The 20,915-nt window shown below is 33.9% G+C and overlaps 6 protein-coding genes across 7 annotated transcripts; 1 reads left to right on the forward strand and 5 right to left on the reverse strand.

The window, feature by feature from the left end:
* Window positions 1-5,493: 5,493 nt before the first annotated feature.
* Window positions 5,494-6,655, reverse strand: LOC137822859 (uncharacterized). The gene is made up of 3 exons (XM_068627875.2): window positions 6,485-6,655; window positions 6,339-6,383; window positions 5,494-6,077 (listed from the first exon to the last, which is right to left on the reverse strand). Exons 1-3 carry the CDS (start codon window positions 6,635-6,637, stop codon window positions 5,691-5,693), a joined length of 585 nt encoding a protein of 194 aa, XP_068483976.1. The 5' UTR covers window positions 6,638-6,655; the 3' UTR covers window positions 5,494-5,690.
* A 1,011-nt stretch (window positions 6,656-7,666) lies between these two features.
* Window positions 7,667-12,563, reverse strand: LOC137810100 (choline monooxygenase, chloroplastic). Its single transcript, XM_090297751.1, is given in 11 exon segments — window positions 7,667-7,850; window positions 7,949-8,025; window positions 8,726-8,819; window positions 8,918-9,023; window positions 9,604-9,697; window positions 9,846-9,967; window positions 10,253-10,333; window positions 10,335-10,349; window positions 10,635-10,847; window positions 10,938-11,012; window positions 12,357-12,563. Coding segments are annotated over 8 exon segments (825 nt in total). The 3' UTR covers window positions 7,667-7,850; window positions 7,949-8,025; window positions 8,726-8,819; window positions 8,918-9,005.
* On the reverse strand, window positions 11,941-15,074 carry LOC137825439 (cysteine endopeptidase RepA). Of its 2 annotated transcripts, none has more exons than XM_068631108.2 (2): window positions 14,583-15,074; window positions 11,941-14,498 (listed from the first exon to the last, which is right to left on the reverse strand). In XM_068631108.2, exons 1-2 carry the CDS (start codon window positions 15,022-15,024, stop codon window positions 13,906-13,908), a joined length of 1,035 nt encoding a protein of 344 aa, XP_068487209.1. In that variant the 5' UTR covers window positions 15,025-15,074; the 3' UTR covers window positions 11,941-13,905. The 2 variants fall into 2 exon arrangements, with proteins under 2 accessions (XP_068487209.1, XP_090154004.1); XM_090297878.1 differs by lacking the exon at window positions 14,583-15,074 and having other exon boundaries at window positions 11,941-13,772; window positions 13,897-14,512.
* A 1,247-nt stretch (window positions 15,075-16,321) lies between these two features.
* LOC150023173 (auxin-induced protein X15-like) lies at window positions 16,322-16,607 on the reverse strand. Its single transcript, XM_090297870.1, has one exon. It carries the CDS (start codon window positions 16,605-16,607, stop codon window positions 16,332-16,334), a length of 276 nt encoding a protein of 91 aa, XP_090153996.1. The 3' UTR covers window positions 16,322-16,331.
* A 757-nt stretch (window positions 16,608-17,364) lies between these two features.
* LOC137805683 (uncharacterized) lies at window positions 17,365-17,934 on the forward strand. Its single transcript, XM_068605625.1, has one exon. The coding sequence runs from the start codon at window positions 17,365-17,367 to the stop codon at window positions 17,932-17,934; it is 570 nt and encodes a 189-aa protein (XP_068461726.1).
* A 1,504-nt stretch (window positions 17,935-19,438) lies between these two features.
* On the reverse strand, window positions 19,439-20,058 carry LOC137833388 (auxin-induced protein 6B-like). Its single transcript, XM_068641740.2, has one exon. It carries the CDS (start codon window positions 19,888-19,890, stop codon window positions 19,618-19,620), a length of 273 nt encoding a protein of 90 aa, XP_068497841.2. The 5' UTR covers window positions 19,891-20,058; the 3' UTR covers window positions 19,439-19,617.
* Between the last annotated feature and the right edge of the window lie 857 nt (window positions 20,059-20,915).

Consider the following 20,915-nt stretch of genomic DNA (forward strand, 5'->3'; position numbering starts at 1 on the left):
TTTCTTTTATAAATTTGTAAATAATATAGAATGTTTAAATACATAGTTTTTAGGAAAGGTGCTTAGAGGGAAACCTTAGATACCTCTTTTGTAAAAGCATCTTTAGGCATTAGTTTAAAATTTTCTAGAAGAGTACTCTTCATGCTTCATTTAGGCGCTATTAGTAAGTAGCATATGAAGAGTCTTTTGGTTAGCTTATGATGTAAGCTTCATGACCAGCCCTTGCTCCTATAAAAGGAGGGCTTAGGTCATTCACAATTCAGATTTGGAATTTGTAGTAAAGAAACTCTCCCAATTTGGTGATTGAGTGAGTGAGATTTGATTTCTCCTCTTCCTAGTCTCATCTTGAGTGCCTTGGTTCTCTCAAGTGGCGGCATTGCACACTTATCTTGGAGCATTCACACTTCAAGTGGCGTGTTCTTGCTTATTTTCATGTTTCAATTGGTTCATCTTCTTTCTCCTTGGATTTGTTCGGTGCATTTCAGTTTTGAAGCATTTTAATCGGTTCATTTCATTTGTTAAGCAAATTTAATCGGTTCATTTGCATTTTTACATCTTTTAATCGGTTCAATTGGCAAGAAATGGGTCTTCCATGTGAGTTTGGTGTTTGGTGCAAGTTTTGGTGAGTTCTTGAAACTTAGAACATTGATCCAATTCTATTAAAAGTGCCTAAGCTATCTCCAACTCAAGTTGATTCCATAAAATGTCAAAGAATCATCTATATCTTGCTATTGGAATCACATCAAGTAGGATACTTTATCTCACCAGAAACCCGATAACCTACATTGTATCCTTTCCTCATGGCCCTTTGCAAAATGGGGAATGGATATCATTGGGCCCTTCAAGCTAGGTAAAGGACAATGTAAGTTTCTTTTAGTAGGAATTGATTATTTTACTAAGTGGAGAGAGGTTGAGCTATTAACGACCATTACAGCACGAAACGTTCGAAATTTCGTATGGAAGAATATAATTTGTCGTTTTGGCATACCACATGTCATCATCATCATCACTCGATACAGTCTGACCTATGGTTCAAAGGATATGATCCTAGTTAAAGTCGGGGAACCTTCTCTACGACGTCAATTGTTTGATATAAACATCAATGAGGAGAGCCTATTGGTTGGACTTAAAATTAACACGAAATTTGGGAATAAAATACTCTTATTCAAATAAAGATCATAAAAATATAAAAAGATATAAATTCATAAATTAGAAATTATTTTATATATAAATTAACAATAAATCCTCATAAGTGCCTATATTTTAATATCAAATGACATAATAAATTTTAAGATTAATTTGACTAGAAGTTATTTAAAGAAAATGTATGAAGATTCTTATTCAATTTTATTGGTTGCTATCAACACCATTCGGTCAGAGTTTCAATCTATTAACTATTACAAGTTCAAATTGAAGAGATCGCATTCAATAAATATTATCAGTCGTCATACGAGCTATTGGTGGGCATGAGAAAAATATAAAACACTCGAATAAAGAAAAACATAGCATAAACTAAACAAACACATTCAAATTGTTTTTTGTCCACATCCGGGCCCAAGAAATATTAAAAATCGAAATGAAGTTTACAAGGGATCAAAAAACTCTTGAAGAGAGTATTCAACCTCGTTCAGTGGCTCACCACCAAGATGCTCTCCTTGGCCATCGAGGGCTCATCCCCAGAAGCGGGAACCAAATCAATAATAGGAGTGGTATTACCCATCCCTATATTCTTGAGCGACCCCTTCTGCCGCTTCGCTGCTTGTCGCCTTAATTGTTTCAGCACATTCACGAACTCAAGGTCAACATAGTGAATAAAAACACAAGTATATTAAAACGAAACATACTCATTAAATCTACTTATCGGTGGGTCGACTCATAGACACTTAGAATCTTCCGAGTTAGAAAAGCCTATTCAGAAGTTGGTCAAAAACATGGAAAACCTCCTTAGCTTTGACGTTCGAAACGACATGATCTTGCCATCGTTAGATCTCTTTGATAATTAGATTTGGATGATAAATTAATCAACAATTAAAACTATAGGTACCTAACTTTTTTTAATGAAATTTCACTAAATAGTCACACTTATGAATTACACCAAATACCGTACAAACATTACACGGATTGATTCTTCAGAGAAAAAGAAAGATAATTGTTGGAGCAACTTCTGTCATAAGAAGACATTTTTTGCACCATTTTCATAACACATTGATGGGGGACACTCAGGTGATTATCTCACTTATAAAAGGATTAGAGAATAGTTTTATTGGAAAGGGCTACATAAAGACGTTAGAGTTTGGGTCCAGAAATGTGTAATTTGTCAAAAAAATAAGCCTCTGTTACAATTGCCTAGATTACTACAACTGCTCTCTATGATAGAGCATGGAAATCCCTTTTAATAAATTTTATAATTGGTCTTCCAAAATCTAAGGGAATGACAATTATCATTGTGATATGTTAGGTCACCCTTTTGACACACCTAAAGTGGTACACTTTTTCTTTGACACAGTTGTCAAACTACATGGATGGCCTTGTGAAAAACAGAGATGCCATTTTTAATAGTGCCTTCTTGGAAAGAGTTTATGTCACATCATTCAGTCAAATTGTTGAAATCCACTAATTTTCACCCCAATTCCAATGGCCAAATGGAAGTTGTCAACAGAGTTTTGAAAGATTATTTAGGTTGTGTTACCGAGGACTTTCCAAACAAATAGGTTGACCATTTATTTTCAGTTGAATTATGGTACAATACCAAAATTCACACAACACTAGAATGATAACATTCAAAGCATTATATGGTTATCCTCCTTCAATGCCCAATACCACTTTGCAGGGAGATTCTCTGGTGGAAGCAATTGATTACACCATAAAAATTAGAGAACTGATTGTTAAAATCTTGCACCTCAATTTACAAAAAGTTCAGAATAAAATGAAACTATATGCGGATTAGAAAAGGATATATAAGGTATTTCATGTGGGAGATTTGGTCTACTTAAATATATATATGATCTGATGTGCGTGATGATCATTAATTGATTCCCATTGTTGTATTTGTAAAGCAATAAAGGTTTGTGTTGTGTTTTTACAGTAATGATTTTTCTATATCAAAAGCTTGCAAGTGTAGTAATGAATATTGCATGGTAGAAACTAAAACTTGTACATACTTTGAAAATTTCTAAGAGGTTAAATGCTTAGGCTATATGATACTTTTTCATTGTTTGCTTATAATGATTGGCTTTATCATTTGAAGGAAAATATGATTGCTTTGGGGTTTTTTCTACGATTGGGAATTATATTATTTTTTCATAAACTTAGGTAAAGTTGTGGTTTGAAGGCAATTTTATGAGTTTGGCTAATTCGAACTAAGTTTATGGTATAACTTTGTGTTCAATTTTGTCTAGTTTATGCTTTATTGTTATTGTTATGGTTAGTTCAATTTGTTGCTTTATGGGTATGCCTCGTATAAATCAGTTAGTTACTATACAAATTCTAAAATCTAGTTTGATGTGAGTTATGATGAATATATAATTTGGAAAAAGTGGTTTGATATGACTTTTAAATGGCTTCTGGTTATTATTCCAATTTTATGGAGGAAACAAATTTGGTAAGCTAATTTTAAAAATTCAGAATCTAGATCAAATAAATGTCCAAACAATCTAGTTAGTGTCATATTTAGTAAAGAACATCCATGTCGAGTTAGAAGACTATCATATGAAGTTTGTGCTACCCTTGCTTCTATGCAATCCATTACAAGACTATGTGATGAACTTTGCTTCATATATTGCAACTTCACCAAATATAGAGGACAATATTGTGAAGATGAAAAATAAACTTGCAACTATCAAAAATCAAATGTAAACAACTACTTGTCTATATTGTTTCTGGTCATGACGTTCCTGAACATTCCGCTGCAATGAGCGCTCATTTTGGTACATGCCTATATTAATGAAATATAATGGTAGTTTACTTAAGAAATGACTTAAATTTCTTATATTATTGTCTAAATTTATTTTAATAAGTATTAAAATTGAATAACTTATAATTATTTTTTATTTATTTTCGGGATGTTGAAAGTGATACTCCATCACCAAATAAAATAAAAGAATTAAGTGGAGAAAGCAAGACTAATTAGAAAAATTACTACAAATTTAGAAAAGTTTGTTGTGATATCAAAACTTTTAGAATATTCTGATTTTTGTTTTGGATATTTTAACTATGTAATTGTTAGATGCACTTTTGTTTTGTTAAACCAAAACAATGAATGAAGTTGTTGGTTAGTTAACTTTGTCTGTTGTTATATTTTATTATATTTTTACTAGTAACTATAAAAAATAATTTTATTAAATTATTAAATTATAAATGTTAATAAATAATTGTAAATAATTTAATATTTAAATTACAATAGTTAAAAATCACATATTATACTTTAAAATTTATTAGTATAATAATCCTTAAAACATTATTATATTATAACAAGTATTATGTCTAGATACCAGTATTTACATTGAAATTGTTTTTAATTAAACATTACGATATTTTTAATTGAAATAATTCATAATTTTAAAAATTCACTTTAAAAGTAATGTGACGTATAAATAAGACTTCTATCTTATATTTTTAGGACGATAAGATCTATAGTATATATCAAACTGTCAAGCACATATATAATAATGTTGGTAAGCCACCTTATAATTTCGATACTATTCAATCAAACTTAATTCAATAATACTATTTATTGTTGTAAAAGATAACTTTATGTTTTATTATTCTAATATTGTTTTTTTATATATATCAAAATGTGGGTTATTGAGTCTACCTACAACCTGCTACCAAACAAGTGTTTGGTAGGTTCATTAATCTAACATTCTAATCCGTTTTGCCGTATGATTTCTAATTGGTGCGAGTTAAGGTTGCTCATCCGCGTAAATAAAAAAATAATTATTTTTTATTTTTTTTAAAAAATCATATGTTACAGTGATTTTTATTTTATTTTATTTTAAAGAATTGAATTTAATGTACTAAAAAGAAATATGTATTAAAAATGAATGTTTTATTTTAATAATATAAAAGAGTTAGTATTAAGAGTAACAGTGAATCTAATTTTTATGTAAAATTTTATATTTAAATTTTATTAATAAAAATAATATAAAAAAATAAATTTCAATAGAATAGTTAATAAATTAGTTATCTTCATTGAAATATTTTGTAGCAAAATTTTTATAGAATGCTCTTACACATACATATATAAGAAAAAATATATGCAAAACAAAAACTTAAATTATTTTTAATCAAACTTTCTAACAATATTCGTATTTCAATAAATTTTAAATAATTAATAAAAATTAATTTTTTAATAAAAAAAATTCTTATGAAACCCCCAATTATTTCATTTGTGGGACGGACCAATGAAAATATCCGCATTCCTAGCGAAGGTCAGCCGATATTGCTACCCTAGGTATAAAGAAAGGAAAATAATTAATGTTTACAGTAGTGTGCTATGTTCATTCAGTATTTAATATTTGGAAAATCACTTGACATTTACACGCATTTAGAATCTCTCACTTTATCTAACGTTTTAGTAGTCCTACGTAATAGACCAATTTCAATTTAAATGGTGTAACGCTTTGGAAACATTAACATACCATAACCAAAAAAAGGAAAGATGGCGAAGGATGCAGTGGTGATTCATCGACTTAGCAGGAAGCCAGAGAAGCGGAATCTACAGCTGAGGCAACAGAGTCCAGAGCGGCAACCTTACTCTTCTTACGCTTCGGCGCCATTTTCGTCGGTTTCAGCCTTCCTTGGAAATTTTCAGGGATTAGGTCACGGGTTTCGTCCATCCTCTTCGACTGCCTCCCGAATCCGAAGCTCTGATCGGAGGAAGCAGGCAACACGCTCTTGCCTTCCGAGAGACTGATTCTCTCGACGGAGGTTACGCAGCACTCTTGCCATTTCAGCTCTGCCAAATCTGCCACCACGTCCTCCAGTGCCACTGCCGCGAACGCCGAAACGCTGTCGCACAGGGTCGAACGTGGCACATTTACAAGATCCAGCGACTCCACCGCCTCCACCAGCACCTTCTGCGCAAGGAATCCAGATAGGTTTTTGCAATTTCTCAAGACGAAAACCTATTCGATAACCATCTCTTGTTGTTTGGAGATTTGTGGACAGAGAACTAATAAACTAAGGTAGTCTAGAACTTCTAATCTTAAAACGTGTTGAATTTAAAAGGAATTGAAGAATAAAAAATTAAGAACAAAACGGTAAAAGAGGCAACGTTTCCGGCGAAATATTGTTAGTAACCAAACAGAACATAAGATTAGCGTGATGGAGAATAGAACCTTGGGAGCGTGATGAATTTTCTTGAAACCGTGAATGCGGATGACCTGTGGCAGAAGGAAGAAGAAAAATAAGAATGAAATGCAGAGTGTTGAGAGAAAATTGTCAATGAAAATAAGAATTGAAAGGTACATAGAATGAATGGAACCTGATTGAGTTGATTGATTGTTAGGTGAAGAGTTTGACGAGAATGAAGGAGGTGGAGATAGTCCTCCAGCAACACTTTGTCCTTCTTCGAAGGCCGTTTCTTCATGGAGCTTCCTTGCGATTGCGGAATCGTGGTTGCTAATTCTTCTGCCATTGTTTCTGAACAGAATGAGAGAGGAAAACCTCACCTTTTATATATACTATTGCGCGCGTTAAATGTTGGTTAACAATTACTAATTAAATAAATAGATAAAGCATATATAATATCATTACTCACATGACTAATTTTTCATTTCATTTTTAGTGAATGATTGATTAGAGAATACAAGTGTAGGTAATTTATGAAGAGTAGTGTACAAGTTATAATCATGCAGCAGGCACAGCTCTTTGCATCCTGATGTAGCCTTCTTCACCCCATTCTGTTCCCCATGAGTTCTTTACCAACCAATACTTCCTCCCATCATCACTAACACCATATCCCACAGCAGTCACACCGTTATCCAACTCAGTTCCACACGAACCATTGAGTTTGTTCTTCTCTTCTACTAGGCTCGTAGCTTCTTGAACCTTCTCGGCAAAAAAGTGGCTTAGTTTCTTCTTGAAGATTAGTAAGGCATGTGGCTTCAGCTTGGGCATGGTCATTCAAGCGCACTACAAAAAAAAGTGTATATTGTGGCGGTTTTTTTCGTATAAAGTGACATTTATAACTGCCACAATATACGCTTGTGGCGGTTTCCCAAACCGCCATAGAACTGGCCGTCACAAAGTTTAATGTGGCGGTTTTATGTTACCCGCCGCAACACCCGTCACTTTAAACATAGTGTAAGTTGTGACGGTTTTTATATGTAAGTAGTGTCTGTTATAACTGTCGCAATTTACAAGCATTGAAGAAAATTATGACACCATAGTATATATAAGTAGTGGTGTTTTTAACTGACGTAATTTTAATACTGAATAAATAAAATTTAACCACTTTTTTTTATAATTTGTTTTATACAATTATAAATTTTAACCACCACTTTTTTATAATCTTTTTTATAATCTGTTTTGTACAATTATAAAATTTAACCACCACTTTTGCATAATAAAATAAAATAATGTATAAAGTTATAATCATTCATTCATTTTCATTGAAAATTAAAGCACACATAATAATGTTCAAAAATTTATATATAATTGAAAATTAAAACACATATAAAGGTCATACATTTCTAATCAAGTTTAAAATTACAACACATAATTGTTCAAAAGTTCATACATCCCTAATCAAGTTTAAAATTAAAACACACATCCTAATCAGTTTTGCTTCCAGCACTTGATCTTATTACTTGATTAGGTGATGGAGCACCACTTCCATAATCTGATGCCTGAAATAAATAATTTTAAGTTAATGAATTTGTATGTTTATAATTATAAAATAAAAGACACCAATAAAAGACTTCAGTATCGAAATAGTTGTTCTGACCTCTCCTCATTTTAACTACACCCTCTGAAGACCTCAATGTTGTTGTAACATAACGCTAGTGTTCCAATTGCCATTATCTGTCACAGTGCAGCACATGTCAAATAAACATCAAAATTACTAGGGAAAGATTATCAAAATAACTATTGCTAGATTCATTAAACATAAAATGAATATGAAGAAACTAACACCCCTTTGACCCCAAAAAAAAATTAATAGTGCTTAAAGAAAAATAGGTTCCACATAGCATCAGATTGTACCTGTAAATCCACCCAAGCAGCTTCTTCCTCTAGAACATATGCAACTCAAAAGAACAAATTTCTTATTCCACGTAGTATTATTAACTAAAACCAGCAAGGCTATATAGCTAAACCCTCACACAATCATGATCTATTAAAATCACTCAACCACAGGAAGACAATCTGTACTCTCACAATTATTGTACATGAAGTTTCTATTAAAAGATATTCTGTTTCTTGGCTTACCACTATGTATAGGTAAAACACTTACTAAAAATTGTATAATAGATTGTTATTAACACATCTTTTGGGAAGTCTTAACTAAATCTTAAAAGAAACTGGCATAATATATTAATTTTACTTTTTCATATTTTATTGAACTGAATAGGGAGGAAGCTGAAATGATTTAACTCTTCTGAAACATAACATGGTATGCAAACAATATAAAACATGCATATAAATTATTGTATATCATTGCAACATAGAGTGACATGAACTAAATAACAGTTCCATCAGAAGTAACTAAGTAAAAGAACAGTACCTGGGGTATAGCACAAAAACGAAATATAGACGAGCCTCTTAAAGCATACATGTATATTAAGGAATCTTCAGCATGCATCAGAGCTTTAGTGACCCTGTCATTTAAGCATTGTACTGCCTTAACAGAGTTCTCCTCATATTTCAAATCCTGGATTATAAAATTAAATTGAAGTGACAAATAAGAAACCCATACATCAACACACTTGAACATGGAGTCAAAGTCAAAAGGTATTTCATGTGTAAATTTGGCCATGCCAGCACCCATTTTTTTTGTAATGTCCTCAATTGCTTCCTGATAGCTGCAAATATCATTGACTAACATTTAACTTGTTTATCATAGAATATACAGCACAAATTTAATTACATAAATAACTGAGAAAAGCTAATAAAAAGGAAGTGAATCAATAGTCCATATACACGTCTCCGTTGGTCGGGAAATCTCTTCAATTTGAACAATATGAATGGGCCACAAAATCTAACCTGGAAAAAAATCTTCTACAGCTCCTCTAATTGTCCCTCTAAATACTCATAAAAACGAATATATATATATATATATATATATATTGTTACTTTATAGTAAAATCGTTTAACATTTATGTACAGATTATGTACATAAAATATTTTTTTTATTGCCAACAAAATATATATAAAATTATGTAGAGATTTATGTAATAGATAGTTATTTTATATATATACTATTAAGAGTATAAATAATTTTCTGCTGATAGACCAAAAGGGAGCCCATATAAGAAAACAAGTTTTTGTTATCCTTAGTCCAATGGGGTTGATAGTGCAGTAAGTTAACAACAGATACATTTTAGAGACTCTGAATCATGGATAGAATATCGGGTATTATATGCCTACATAACTAGAAGTTACCTTCAGAGAGCGTTCAAGATAGTAGTCAAATATTACTTGACATTTGTTGGGTCCTTGTGGAACCACAAGATTGGTGTCCATCCAAGGTCCGTACCTATGAAGGCCAGCAAGCACCCCAAGTTATAAAGCATGCTAATTTGCAAAACAAATAATACACTTGAATATATCAAAATTTCTTGTTTAAATGAATAAGATGACTGAAAAAATGATCTACCATGCCTAAACAACAACAAAACAAGCACCTATTAATCATGAAGTTTGGGTAAATAAAAGCGTATATAGCTTTTCTTCCAAGTCGATCATAATTCTCTTTGCTTTTCTCTGAGCTACCTTCACAACTTTGGATGCTAACCTTTTCAAACATCTGTTGTCTCATTCATAAACAATCTTTTTAGAACATAAGCAACCAGATGTGTAACAAAAGAAATAAAAAATCCAGTGCCAAAAGTATTTATTATTTTAGCTCACTTTAGAAAATTATTTTAGTTAGTAGACTGATAAAGAAAATTCTTTATTCTGGTTGCAGAAAAGGATGAAAAAGTCATGTAACAAGGGTCCCAAAAAACCATCTACATGACTCAATTTTTCATGCTACAGTACAATAGCATGTAAAATGAAAAGATTTTTTAAAGACAGCAAAGAAGCTTACAGTGATAGAATAGGAATCCATCTTAAGATCAGAAACAAGGCCTTTATGTGCATACGGCACATGATAGCCACCATCTAAGTTAGTTATCACAGAATACCTTAAAAAAAAACCCTGAAATTGCTAAAGTCTTAGAAAAAAAACCCATTGAATCATACAAACAACATGGTGGATATAATAAAAGCTGATGTTTAAAATTTCTTGTAGAGAATGTTCACTTGTGAGATAAAGCAAATAGGTTTTACCTACTATACGTGAGAGTGAAGTTTCATAAACCAGATAAAAATCTGATCACATAATTATAAAGAAAATGTAACCGTAGCTCACATAATAAACAATAACTTCCAAGAAAAAGAATCAATTGAATCAAATAGTCAATTCATACCTTCCAATTGCATTCAATTGTGTATTCACGTCTGCAAACATAACTTAGTGAAGAATCAATTCCACTGGAACTCAGTACTTCTGAACAGCTATCCTGCCATTCCTTTGACACATTATGGCTATCAACTTTCTTCTGAGAGACATTCTCTTTTTCCAAATTGAGAAGAACAAAAGGTCCCCAGGTAGCTGCTTTGATTGGTAAAAGGCCAAAATCCTACCCTTCATGATCACAGAGAAATCAGTTGACCTTTCCCTCTGAAAAATATATAGTACAAGAAACTTATCACGGAACATATCTGCATACATTTATATTGAAATTTCGCATTCCTGATATTCTAGTGGCCTTTATAAGTGCTCCATTGAAACCATAAGTCCTCCCCTGCAGAAATCATCGTATTTTCATATCTAAGTTTTCAAAAATAGAAACCTATATGAGAAAGTATCAGATCATGATAACTAAGTACAGCTATTACCTGTGAAGGAAAGCTTGACAATTATGTTTTCAATTTCACAAGGATCATAATATAAAAAGAGAGGAGATCTATAGAGAAGAGAATCAAAACTGCCCATGTCAGTTCCTTCAATTACACATCAAACAAAGCACGAAACATTCAAAAAATAATCTACGAAGCAAGCACATCCAAAACATCAATGAAGCCGATGGTCGACATTGATAAGAGAATGCGCAAGCATTTAATTACCTTCAAAACGACCTCTTCACATCAGAGGCGTAATTTGAACTTCTGAAGGCGATAGGGTTTGATTGTGTTGAATCCCTGCAAGGAGGTGGCGATGGCGGATGCGAGAGTAGGGTTTTGTGACAATAAACGTGTGGAGGCAGAGAGCGCTAGGGTTCGTATGGAGGGAGAGAGCGCTAGGGTTTGTGTAGAGGGAGAGAGCGCTAAGGGTTCTCCACATAGGGACGAGAGTGTTGTGGAGGCAGAGGAATGAGAGTGAAGAGCGTTAGGTTTTCCAAACTGAAATTCAAAAAAAAATTATTTTCTTAAGTTTTAAAAAAAAAAATTCAATTTTCAAAAATTCAATTTTCAATTAGTTTTCGTGAGAGTAACTTTAAAAAGAGGAATAAAGTAAGTTTTAAAAAAAAATCCGTTTAAAAAAAAATTATTTTCTTAAGTTTTCAAAAAAAAATTCAATTTTCAAAAATTCAATTTTCAATTTTTAAAACTCAATTCAATTAGTTTTTGTGAAAGTAAGTTTTAAAAAAAAAGAATAAAGTAATTTTAAAAAAAAAATCATTTTCAAGTGAAAGCAAGTTTTCAAATATGAAGGAAAATTGTGACGGTTAAAAATGACATAATTTAAAAGATAATTGTGGCGGATAATGAAATGACGTATTATACTGAAATTTGTGGCGGTTATTAATAACCGCCATATTAAAACCGCCACTATTTACACATTTTTTTGTAGTGGCGGTTGATCTCGGCTCGTAGGTGTTTTACTTTCCTCTGAAGCTCCACGACACTTTGATCTTCAGTAGATTTCTAACTTCGTGCTTTAGAAACAACCAAGCAACCCATTGCCAAGGTCTGCCCAATTTGCTTCATGGTGTCGCGAAAGAGGTGTTCTTCGTCGAAGGTCATGCGCTTGTCCTTGTCATCGCTGGCAGGAAGACGTGTTCACCATAGGTTGGGACGTCGAAGTTCGAATCCCACAAGCTCTTCCTCTTAGAGCTCTTCGCTTCGCCTTCTTGGATGACAATTACATCTCGGTGCGGGGCATGGCCTTCTGAAAGAACAATGTCTTGATGGGGGGCTCGACCATCCAAGTGAGAATGCTCAGTAGGGGGAGCAGTTGCTTTCCTTTTTCTTTTAAAAACAAGCCCCGAGGTGGTTTCACCCTCCCGCTCAGTCGAGGCTTGAGTAATGGTGACTGAAGCTTTCTTTTTCTGAGTTAAAGAATCCTTGGACATGTTGCCAACTGCCCTAATTTTTTAGCCCAAGGGTACATAACACTGTAATCCATCACAAAGATAACTAGAAAACAAGCACAAACACAAACAAGACACAAGTAGTTCAAGGCAAAGAAAATGAATCCAAAGGAAATCACATTTCAAATAAAGAAAGCGAGTCCAAATGAAATAACTGTTCAAACAAAGAAGGCGAATCGAAAGAAAATCCCAATTCAGACAATGCAATCGATAAGGTGAATGAGTATTCGATAATAGAGAGTAGTTGAAGGAAAATACCTGGTGTGATAGCTGATTGGAAAGAAGAAGTGTGAAGGAAGCTTTCTGGTGAAGGAGAGGTTTGAGAGCGCAAGAGTGCCGAGGTATGAAGGTTACATGAAGCGTAAGTAGAGAAATGGGTTTTTTAGCATTTAAAGAGGGAAATGAAGCGGCAGTGCTTTCTGGTCGTTAATGCCATGCCACCTATACGCCCACGATACAATATGGTGAGACATCTCATCAGAAACGCTTCGACAACCGCACCTCGCCTTCCCGCTGGGGAAAACGTCGTGTTAGCCGCCAAATGCTGGTAAGCCTCTTCGCCTAGACAAACTCGAATCGAGCCTAGGGGCTAGTGTAATGGACAAGATTGCTGAAAACCTCAGTCCAAGCACTTTGGTATGGTCAACTCGGTTTTTGGGCCAATATGGGCTCAAAGGGTTAGCCAAGAGCTCAATCCAAGTGCTGGAGTAAGACAACTCGAAAAATATAGTTAAAAATAGAAGGAACATTATGTTTTTTTATAGCGCATACGGTAATTCAATGCAAATAAAAGCTATTGAGAATAATGTTGTTCGTACCCAAGAATAATGGTGCACATGTAGAGAAAATATGTTTATGTTGTTTGCACCCGAAGATAAGAGGTGCACGTGAACAAGTGATTTTTCTATTATGATTATATGACTTTCTATTGAGATTATGTTCTCATTAGTAAAAGCTATTGAAGGGAAATCTATAAAAGGGGTTTGAGACTCCCGGGAAAGATACCCTATTTCTGAATACTTGAGACTGAAACTGAATATTTATTTTGTATGCTCTCACTTAGTTGATCGTCGGAGTGTGATCAACAGGTAAAGCCTCCTCTGTTCCAGTGCACCAAGAAAAGTCAGACCAGAAGTGGAGCTCTCCATCCAGTCCAAGCGAGATCAACCGGCGAGAATACAGCCCACAATCCTATCATTTTAATATTTTTTCATAAGCATCATTCCCCTTTTTTTTCATTTCAATTTTAGTAAATGATTGATTTGAGAATATAGAGTTAAACACAAGTGTAGGAAATTTATGAACAGTAGTGTACAAGTTATAATCATGCAGTAGGATAAGATGCCATCATCGCTATCCCACAGAGTCCTTCTGCAGCAGCTACATCTCTTTGCATCCTAATGTAGCCTTCTTCACCCCATTCTGTTCCCCATGAGTTCTTTACCAACCAATACTTCTTCCCATCATCGCTAACACCATATCCCACAGCAGTAACACCGTGATCCAACTCAGTTCCACACGAACCACTGAACACACCACTTTTGTAAAACTGAAAGTCAGATCCACTGGCATCAATTGCTACAGAAACTGGTTGACTGCTAACAGCTTTCTCAAGGGCGCTTTCGTTGTTAACGGGGACATCTTCGTACCCAGTAATGGTTGCACCATTCACCGCTTCTGCCTTTGCATTGCACTTTCCATCTACACCCTTATAGGGGTAATTCACTTCAGTGTTTATTCCATGATTTTTTATGATGAATTTGAAAGCACCATCCATAAAACCACCTTCACACCCTTGGTCCACACCTTTTGTGTCACAGTCAACAAGTTCTTGTTCTGACAAAGAGATCAATTTTCCAGAAGTCAGTGCATGGATTCCTTCAGTTGCTGCAACCGCTGAAAACGCCCAACAACATCCTACAAGATAAATTAATAGTTAGACAATCATTGAGTTTATAATTTGACATGGAAATGTGAATGAAGAATGATGCATTTTCTTACCACATTGACCTTGGTCCTTCACGGGTGTAACTGCACCCTTCTGCCTCCAGTCTACTGTGGACGGAATTGTAGTCACATTTTCATACTTAAAAGTGGTTGTCCTTAGGATTGAGGAACACATGTGCCCCTTGAATCTGTTTCTGCCTGCTATGAATTCCTCGTTGGTGAGGTCTGCAAATTGATTAGTGCCTAGCTGGTAAGGTTTATTGGCAGCATTGTTGAAGGTTTCAATATAATTCACATTTTTCTTGAATATCCTGAAACGCTTTTCCCTTTCCTCAGGGTCCTTGTACACACTGCCATAACGAGTCATCCATTCTTCATGCCTCTCATACATGGAGACATCATCTTGGAGAGTGCGACATGTGACTTGAAAACCCCAGAATCCCATGCAGAAAAGCAACGCCAATGAAATATGATAGAATTGATTTTTTGAAACCATGGTGGCTTGAGTGTGACAGTAATTGGAATAACTACTTTGCCGCTGAGTGAAGTGTGTGAAAGATTTGTTATGGTATTTAGGATTGTTTCTGGTGTTTATATAGGTATGTTAACGTTGAATTCTAAATTAGTTTTAAGCTTTATACTTAAATCTCAAAGCACGTACCTACGAAATTAGACTCTTGTTGTGCTGTTATGGACAAATTGTTTGTCAAGCGTAGATGCTTCCAACTACCATACTGCCAAACTACCTTTCAAGAGGACTGTGCGTGTTGGAAAAGTTTTAGAGCAATAAAAAATGGAGCTTTCAAAGATTTATCAACTGTGCAGGAAAATTGCTAATGCATAATGAAATAAAAACTTGGAATCTTCTAAATCAAATTTATAATACATATTTACTTTCTAAGTTATATCGAACATAAATACAAAAACATATACACTTTAAAATAATTAAACTAATAATTATATTCATATAGATACTTATATAAAACTTTCAATCACTACAATGTTAAATTATTATAATAACAATGTTAAATTAATAATAATATCATAACATATTCCCAGTATGGATGTATGGATAAAATATTTTGTAATTATCCAGTAAATAGTCCCTTTGTTTGGTAGAGAGGACAGTCATTCCCAATATAGATATTCGGTTATGCATTAGCAGAATGCATGCATGCACTTGAAACAATCAAATTTCCAAACTTCTATAATTCCAAACTTTGAACCACTCCCACACTGTATAACAGCCACTTGACAAATAATTATTGGTTTAATATTTAACGTAAAATTGATTATAAATACCATCAAATACTTATAATCATATAGAAACTTCCAGAACACATTTTCTAGACTAACTATTTAGAAGTGAATTTAAACGGGCTTAAAAATAGATTCTGATATGGCGTTAAGAAGTCAATGATCCTGCAAACTATTACTGGCTAGGAAGATGTCCCAGTTTTTGCATTCTGATACAAAGTAGGCTTTAAGCTAAAGGAATCAGGACCATAAATGAGTCAAAGAGAAAAGTAGGAAGGCACAGGTGTTAGAGAGAGAGAAAATAAATTGTATGAAACAATTGTAAATCATTACAATGACACAGAAGGAAGGTTTGTGTGTATATAGTATTGACAGAGTGCGGTTTAACCACACAAAGAAATGCTCTAAGAAATATGAATTTGTCATTTGAATGGTCTTTCCCCTCTCTTCCTCAAGAAAGGGAGATCTCTACAAGTTGAGAAGACGTCTATGTTAAAAAATGTCTTCATTAATCTAAGTCAGTGTCCAAAAGTATACTACTATTTGTCAATTGAAGCAACACGTTATACGTCGGAAGACATCTTCACTGCAAGGAGTTGAGAGACCACCAATAATGGGATGTTCATATCCGTACTCTTCAACAGGTTGATTCAACAAGTCCTGAAATGAAGGTTGATTCAAGTATGATAAGGGGACTACAAACCGCTTCATTTTCTCTCCGACATAGACTGCAAGATAGCCCTTTGGCACATCCCCTGCTTTTGAAGATGCTTGATTTGTTGCAAATAATGCCTTTCGGATACCATGTAAACGAAACCCCATTGTGTTGATCTGGGATGAGAATGGTATACGAAAAGTCTTGAGAATAAGCTCTTGAGTTTGGAATGCTCTAGGATGTGAATGATCTGTGTTTATCCTATAAATATATGTATCATTGACATAGTATTGTTAATTAACCAAGTAAATATATGCTATACGAAATATGAATTTGTGATTCTAAAGGTTTGTCCATAGAAAGGGAGATGTTTACATGTTGAGAAGACGGCCATTGTTAGTCTCCTAAATTGTGAAATTTGTTATCCATTGAGCAAAAAGTACAGACTGAAACTAAAACAGAAAATAGAGAGGAGCTGCTTTAGTGATTGAATTCATGGCATATAAACAAAAGAATTATACAATTTGAATTTGTCATTCTCGAGAAAGGGAAAAAGGATTACAAGCTCGCATTAAACTCAAAGCCGTCAGCCGTCATCAGTTTTATTTTAGCATTTGAATAGCCAATAATTATTATCTTTAATTCTAGTTTTGAATGTCATTTATACTATGATTTAAATGTAAATTATAGTATAGGTTTTATGATAGAGAAGGTAGAATTTGAGAAGTCTATTGTAAGACTATTTAGAGAGATTGTATTCTTATTTGAAAAGTAGCAGTGAAATAAAATTTATATTCTCTGTTCACAAGTATCTTGCTCTGTTTTATTCCCTCAACACCAACAATTGGTATCAGATCTATTTTCTTGAGGGATCTGTGAGGTTAGTAGAGTGCACCAATGGAAGGAGGATCAAATTTTTCAGCAATGACACCACCTGTCTTTGATGGAGACAATTATCAAATGTGGGTTGTTTGTATGGAGACCTACCTAGAAGCATTGGATTTATGGGAAGCTGTAGAAGAGGACTATGAAATTCAGTCCCTTCCAGAAAACCCTACGGTGGCACAAATAAAATCACAGAAGGAAAAAAAGATGAAGAAATCAAAGGCAAAAGCATGTCTATTTGCAACTATATCTCCTATGGTATTCACAAGGATAATGTGCTTGAAGTCAGCAAAAGAAATTTGGGATTACCTCAAGGCAGAATATGAAGGTGATGAGAGGATTTGTGGAATGCAAACCCTGAATCTAATCAGAGAGTTTGAATTGCAGAGAATGAAGGAGTCAAAATCCGTAAAAGAGTACTCGGACAGACTTCTAAGCATTGCCAACAAAGTGAGGTTGCTTGGATCTGTGTTAAAAGATTCAAGAATTGTGGAAAAACTGCTTGTAACCATTCTAGAGTGGTTTGAAGCCACCATAACAACCCTGGAGATTACAAAGGACCTATCAAAGATTTCTCTTGCAGAGCTCTTAAATGCTTTACAAGCATAAGAACAAAGAAGAGCTATGAGACAAGATTGAGCAGTAGAAGGAGCTTTACTAGTCAAACATGAAGGTGGCTGGAGAAACAAAGGTAAAAATTATCCTCCTTGTAAGCATTGCAACAAGTTAGGTCATCCACCGTTTAAGTGTTGGAGAAGACCTGATGCTAAGTGCAACAAGTGCAATCAACTTGGGCATGAAGCAATCATTTGTAGAAACCAAAGTGAACAACAAGATGTAGATGCTCAAATTGCAAATGAGGAGGAGGATGTACTTTTCGTTGCAACTGTTTTTTGCAGCAATATTTCAAGTGCATCTTGGCTAATTGACAGTGGCTGCACCAACCACATGACACATGACAAGGAACTCTTCAAGGAATTGAGAACTACTGATATTAAAAGGGTGAGGATTGGAAATGGTGAACACCTTGCAGTAAAAGGAAAAGGCGCAATAGCTATCACAAGCTATAAAGGTATAAAAATCATTACAAATGTTCTTTTTATGCCATAGATTGATTAAAATCTTTTGAGTGTTGGTCAATTGTTGGAAAAAGGCTATAAAGTGATGTTTGAAAATAAACATTGCTTAATCAAAGATGTTGATGGCAGAGATTTGTTTAAAGTTGAAATGAAGGGAAAAAGTTTTGCTCTCAATCCAATGGAGGAGGAGCACATGGCCTTTAAATCCAAAGAAAGTGTCACAGAAATTTATGTACCTGACTTGAAGAGTAATATTCTCAGTATGGGACAATTATTGGAGAGTGTTGAAGCAAAATTTGATAACCTGGTATAATCATTATCTTTAAAGCTCATTGAAGTCAAAGTCTTTCTTAAATCCTTTTAACTCAAAGGGTGAAAGTGGAGAATATTTTATTTGGAAAATTAAAACTAATTCAATTCAAAATTCTGCACGGATTGATGCAATGAAGAAAATTGAAGTTGCTTCTAATCAAGGACAGTATGGTGACTACTGGAAAAATATAATATTGGAGGCAGTTGGGGTAAGGAAAAATATAAATTTGGAAGTGTGAGCGATAACAACCTGAATGAAAAATATGAAATGTTTGAGTTTAAGAGGGAATTGTTAGCATTAAACTCAAAGCCGTTAGCTGTCATCAGTTTTATTTTAGCATTTGAATAGCCAATAATTATTATCTTTAATTCTAGTTTTGAATGTCATTTATACTATGATTTAAATGTAAATTATAGTATAGGTTTTATGATAGAGAAGGTAGAATTTGAGAAGTCTATTGTAAGACTATTTAGAGAGATTGTATTCTTATTTAAAAAATAGTAGTGAAATAAAATTTATATTCTCTGTTCACAAATATCTTACTCTGTTTTATTCCCTCAACACCAACATATACGAAATATGAATTTGTGATTCTAAAGGTTTGTCCATAGAAAGGGAGATGTTTACATGTTGAGAAGACGGCCATTGTTAGTCTCCTAAAATGTGAAATTTCTCCATTGAGTAAAAAGTACAGACTGAAACTAAAACAGAAAATAGGAGGAGCTGCTTTAGTGATTGAATTCATGGCATATAAACAAAAGAATTGTACAATTTGAATTTGTCATTCTGTTTCATTTCCCTCTTTCTCGAGAAAGGGAAAAAGGATTACAAGCTAGGAGATGCCTATTGTACAAAATTTCTCCACTAATCTATGTCAGTCTTCAAGAGTGAGATATATTGTCAATTCAAGAAAGAAGTTATACGTTGGAAGACGTCTTCGGTGCAAGGAATTGTGAGGCCACCCATGGGATGATCATATCCAAATTCATCTTCAGCCTGACTCAACAAGCCTTGAAATGAAGGTTGGTTCAAGTATGATATGGGAATCATAAACCGCTTTTGTTTCTCTCCAACATACACTGCAAGATAGCCCTTTGGGACTTCTGAAGATTTTGAACCTGCTTGGCTAGCTGTGAATGATGCTCGTCGAATAGCAGGTAATCGGAAACCCATTTTTTGTGCTTGATTGAATGAAGTAGAAGAATCTCAAATCTTGAAGGAAGGAATCCAAGTGTTGAAGCTTGAGGGTTGCAATGGCATGTGTTGTTTGTGAAGACAAGGGATAGTGTATATATAGTTTTTAAGATTGTGGGAAGGAAAACCAAATCCCTGAGAGGAATAGTGTTAAAGGATAGAGGGCATACGCATGAGATATCACATGGTGTTGTCTTCAGTGCCTCTATCAAGGATAGAGTTGAATGGACGTGTGAAACCCCACCTTATTAAACAACGATCAACATAAAAGTCTCCACCTATTGTTCATTCATTCATCGGTATTCCACAATTTTATAGACATGCTGTAAACATGTTTTCTCACATTATGTTGATTGAAGCTAGAATGTATTTTGTGGGTGATGAATTTTAGAGCAAGGGGTAACGAAATATCTAGATAATTCTATATGTTTCTGAGGTTGAAGGAATGCATCTCTTATATTTCAAGCAATTTAAATACACTGAATCAACATATAAAAGATCTTTCTACATGGAATCGGGAGTTGTTACTAATAATAGAAAACAAAAGGCAAAATAAAAGACATTTGTAGTTACTGCAATGGTGCATGTCATGAAAGTTTATTAGGAAAACTACAAGAGTGGAGGAAAAAGAATCAAGACATTATGTACATGCATGTGTAAAAGAATAAGCTGCCATGGAGGGGTGTAACCACATATGGATGTTAATTGGTAGGGTAAGTATGTACACAGGCTTGCCACAAGATCACATACTGGTTTAGGATTTTAGTCATTATGTACTTAGATTGAGAATTATGCAATATGTTGACACACAAGGAAACAATCTGCAATTGTCTTATATGATAACTGTTTATATATTAGTTGGCAAGTATTGAAGGTCGCACCAACAATGCATGCATGTTTTTAATCCATTTTTTATCTTCATAATGCATCGATTGATTTTTTTTTTTTGGTATGTTTTGCGGTTCTCTTATGTTTTGTCTTTGCCATTGCTAAGGTCATGCTTG

The sequence above is a fragment of the Phaseolus vulgaris genome, chromosome 11 (genome assembly GCF_051622355.1).
Source record: "Phaseolus vulgaris cultivar YP4 chromosome 11, ASM5162235v1, whole genome shotgun sequence".
NCBI lineage: Eukaryota > Viridiplantae > Streptophyta > Magnoliopsida > Fabales > Fabaceae > Phaseolus > Phaseolus vulgaris.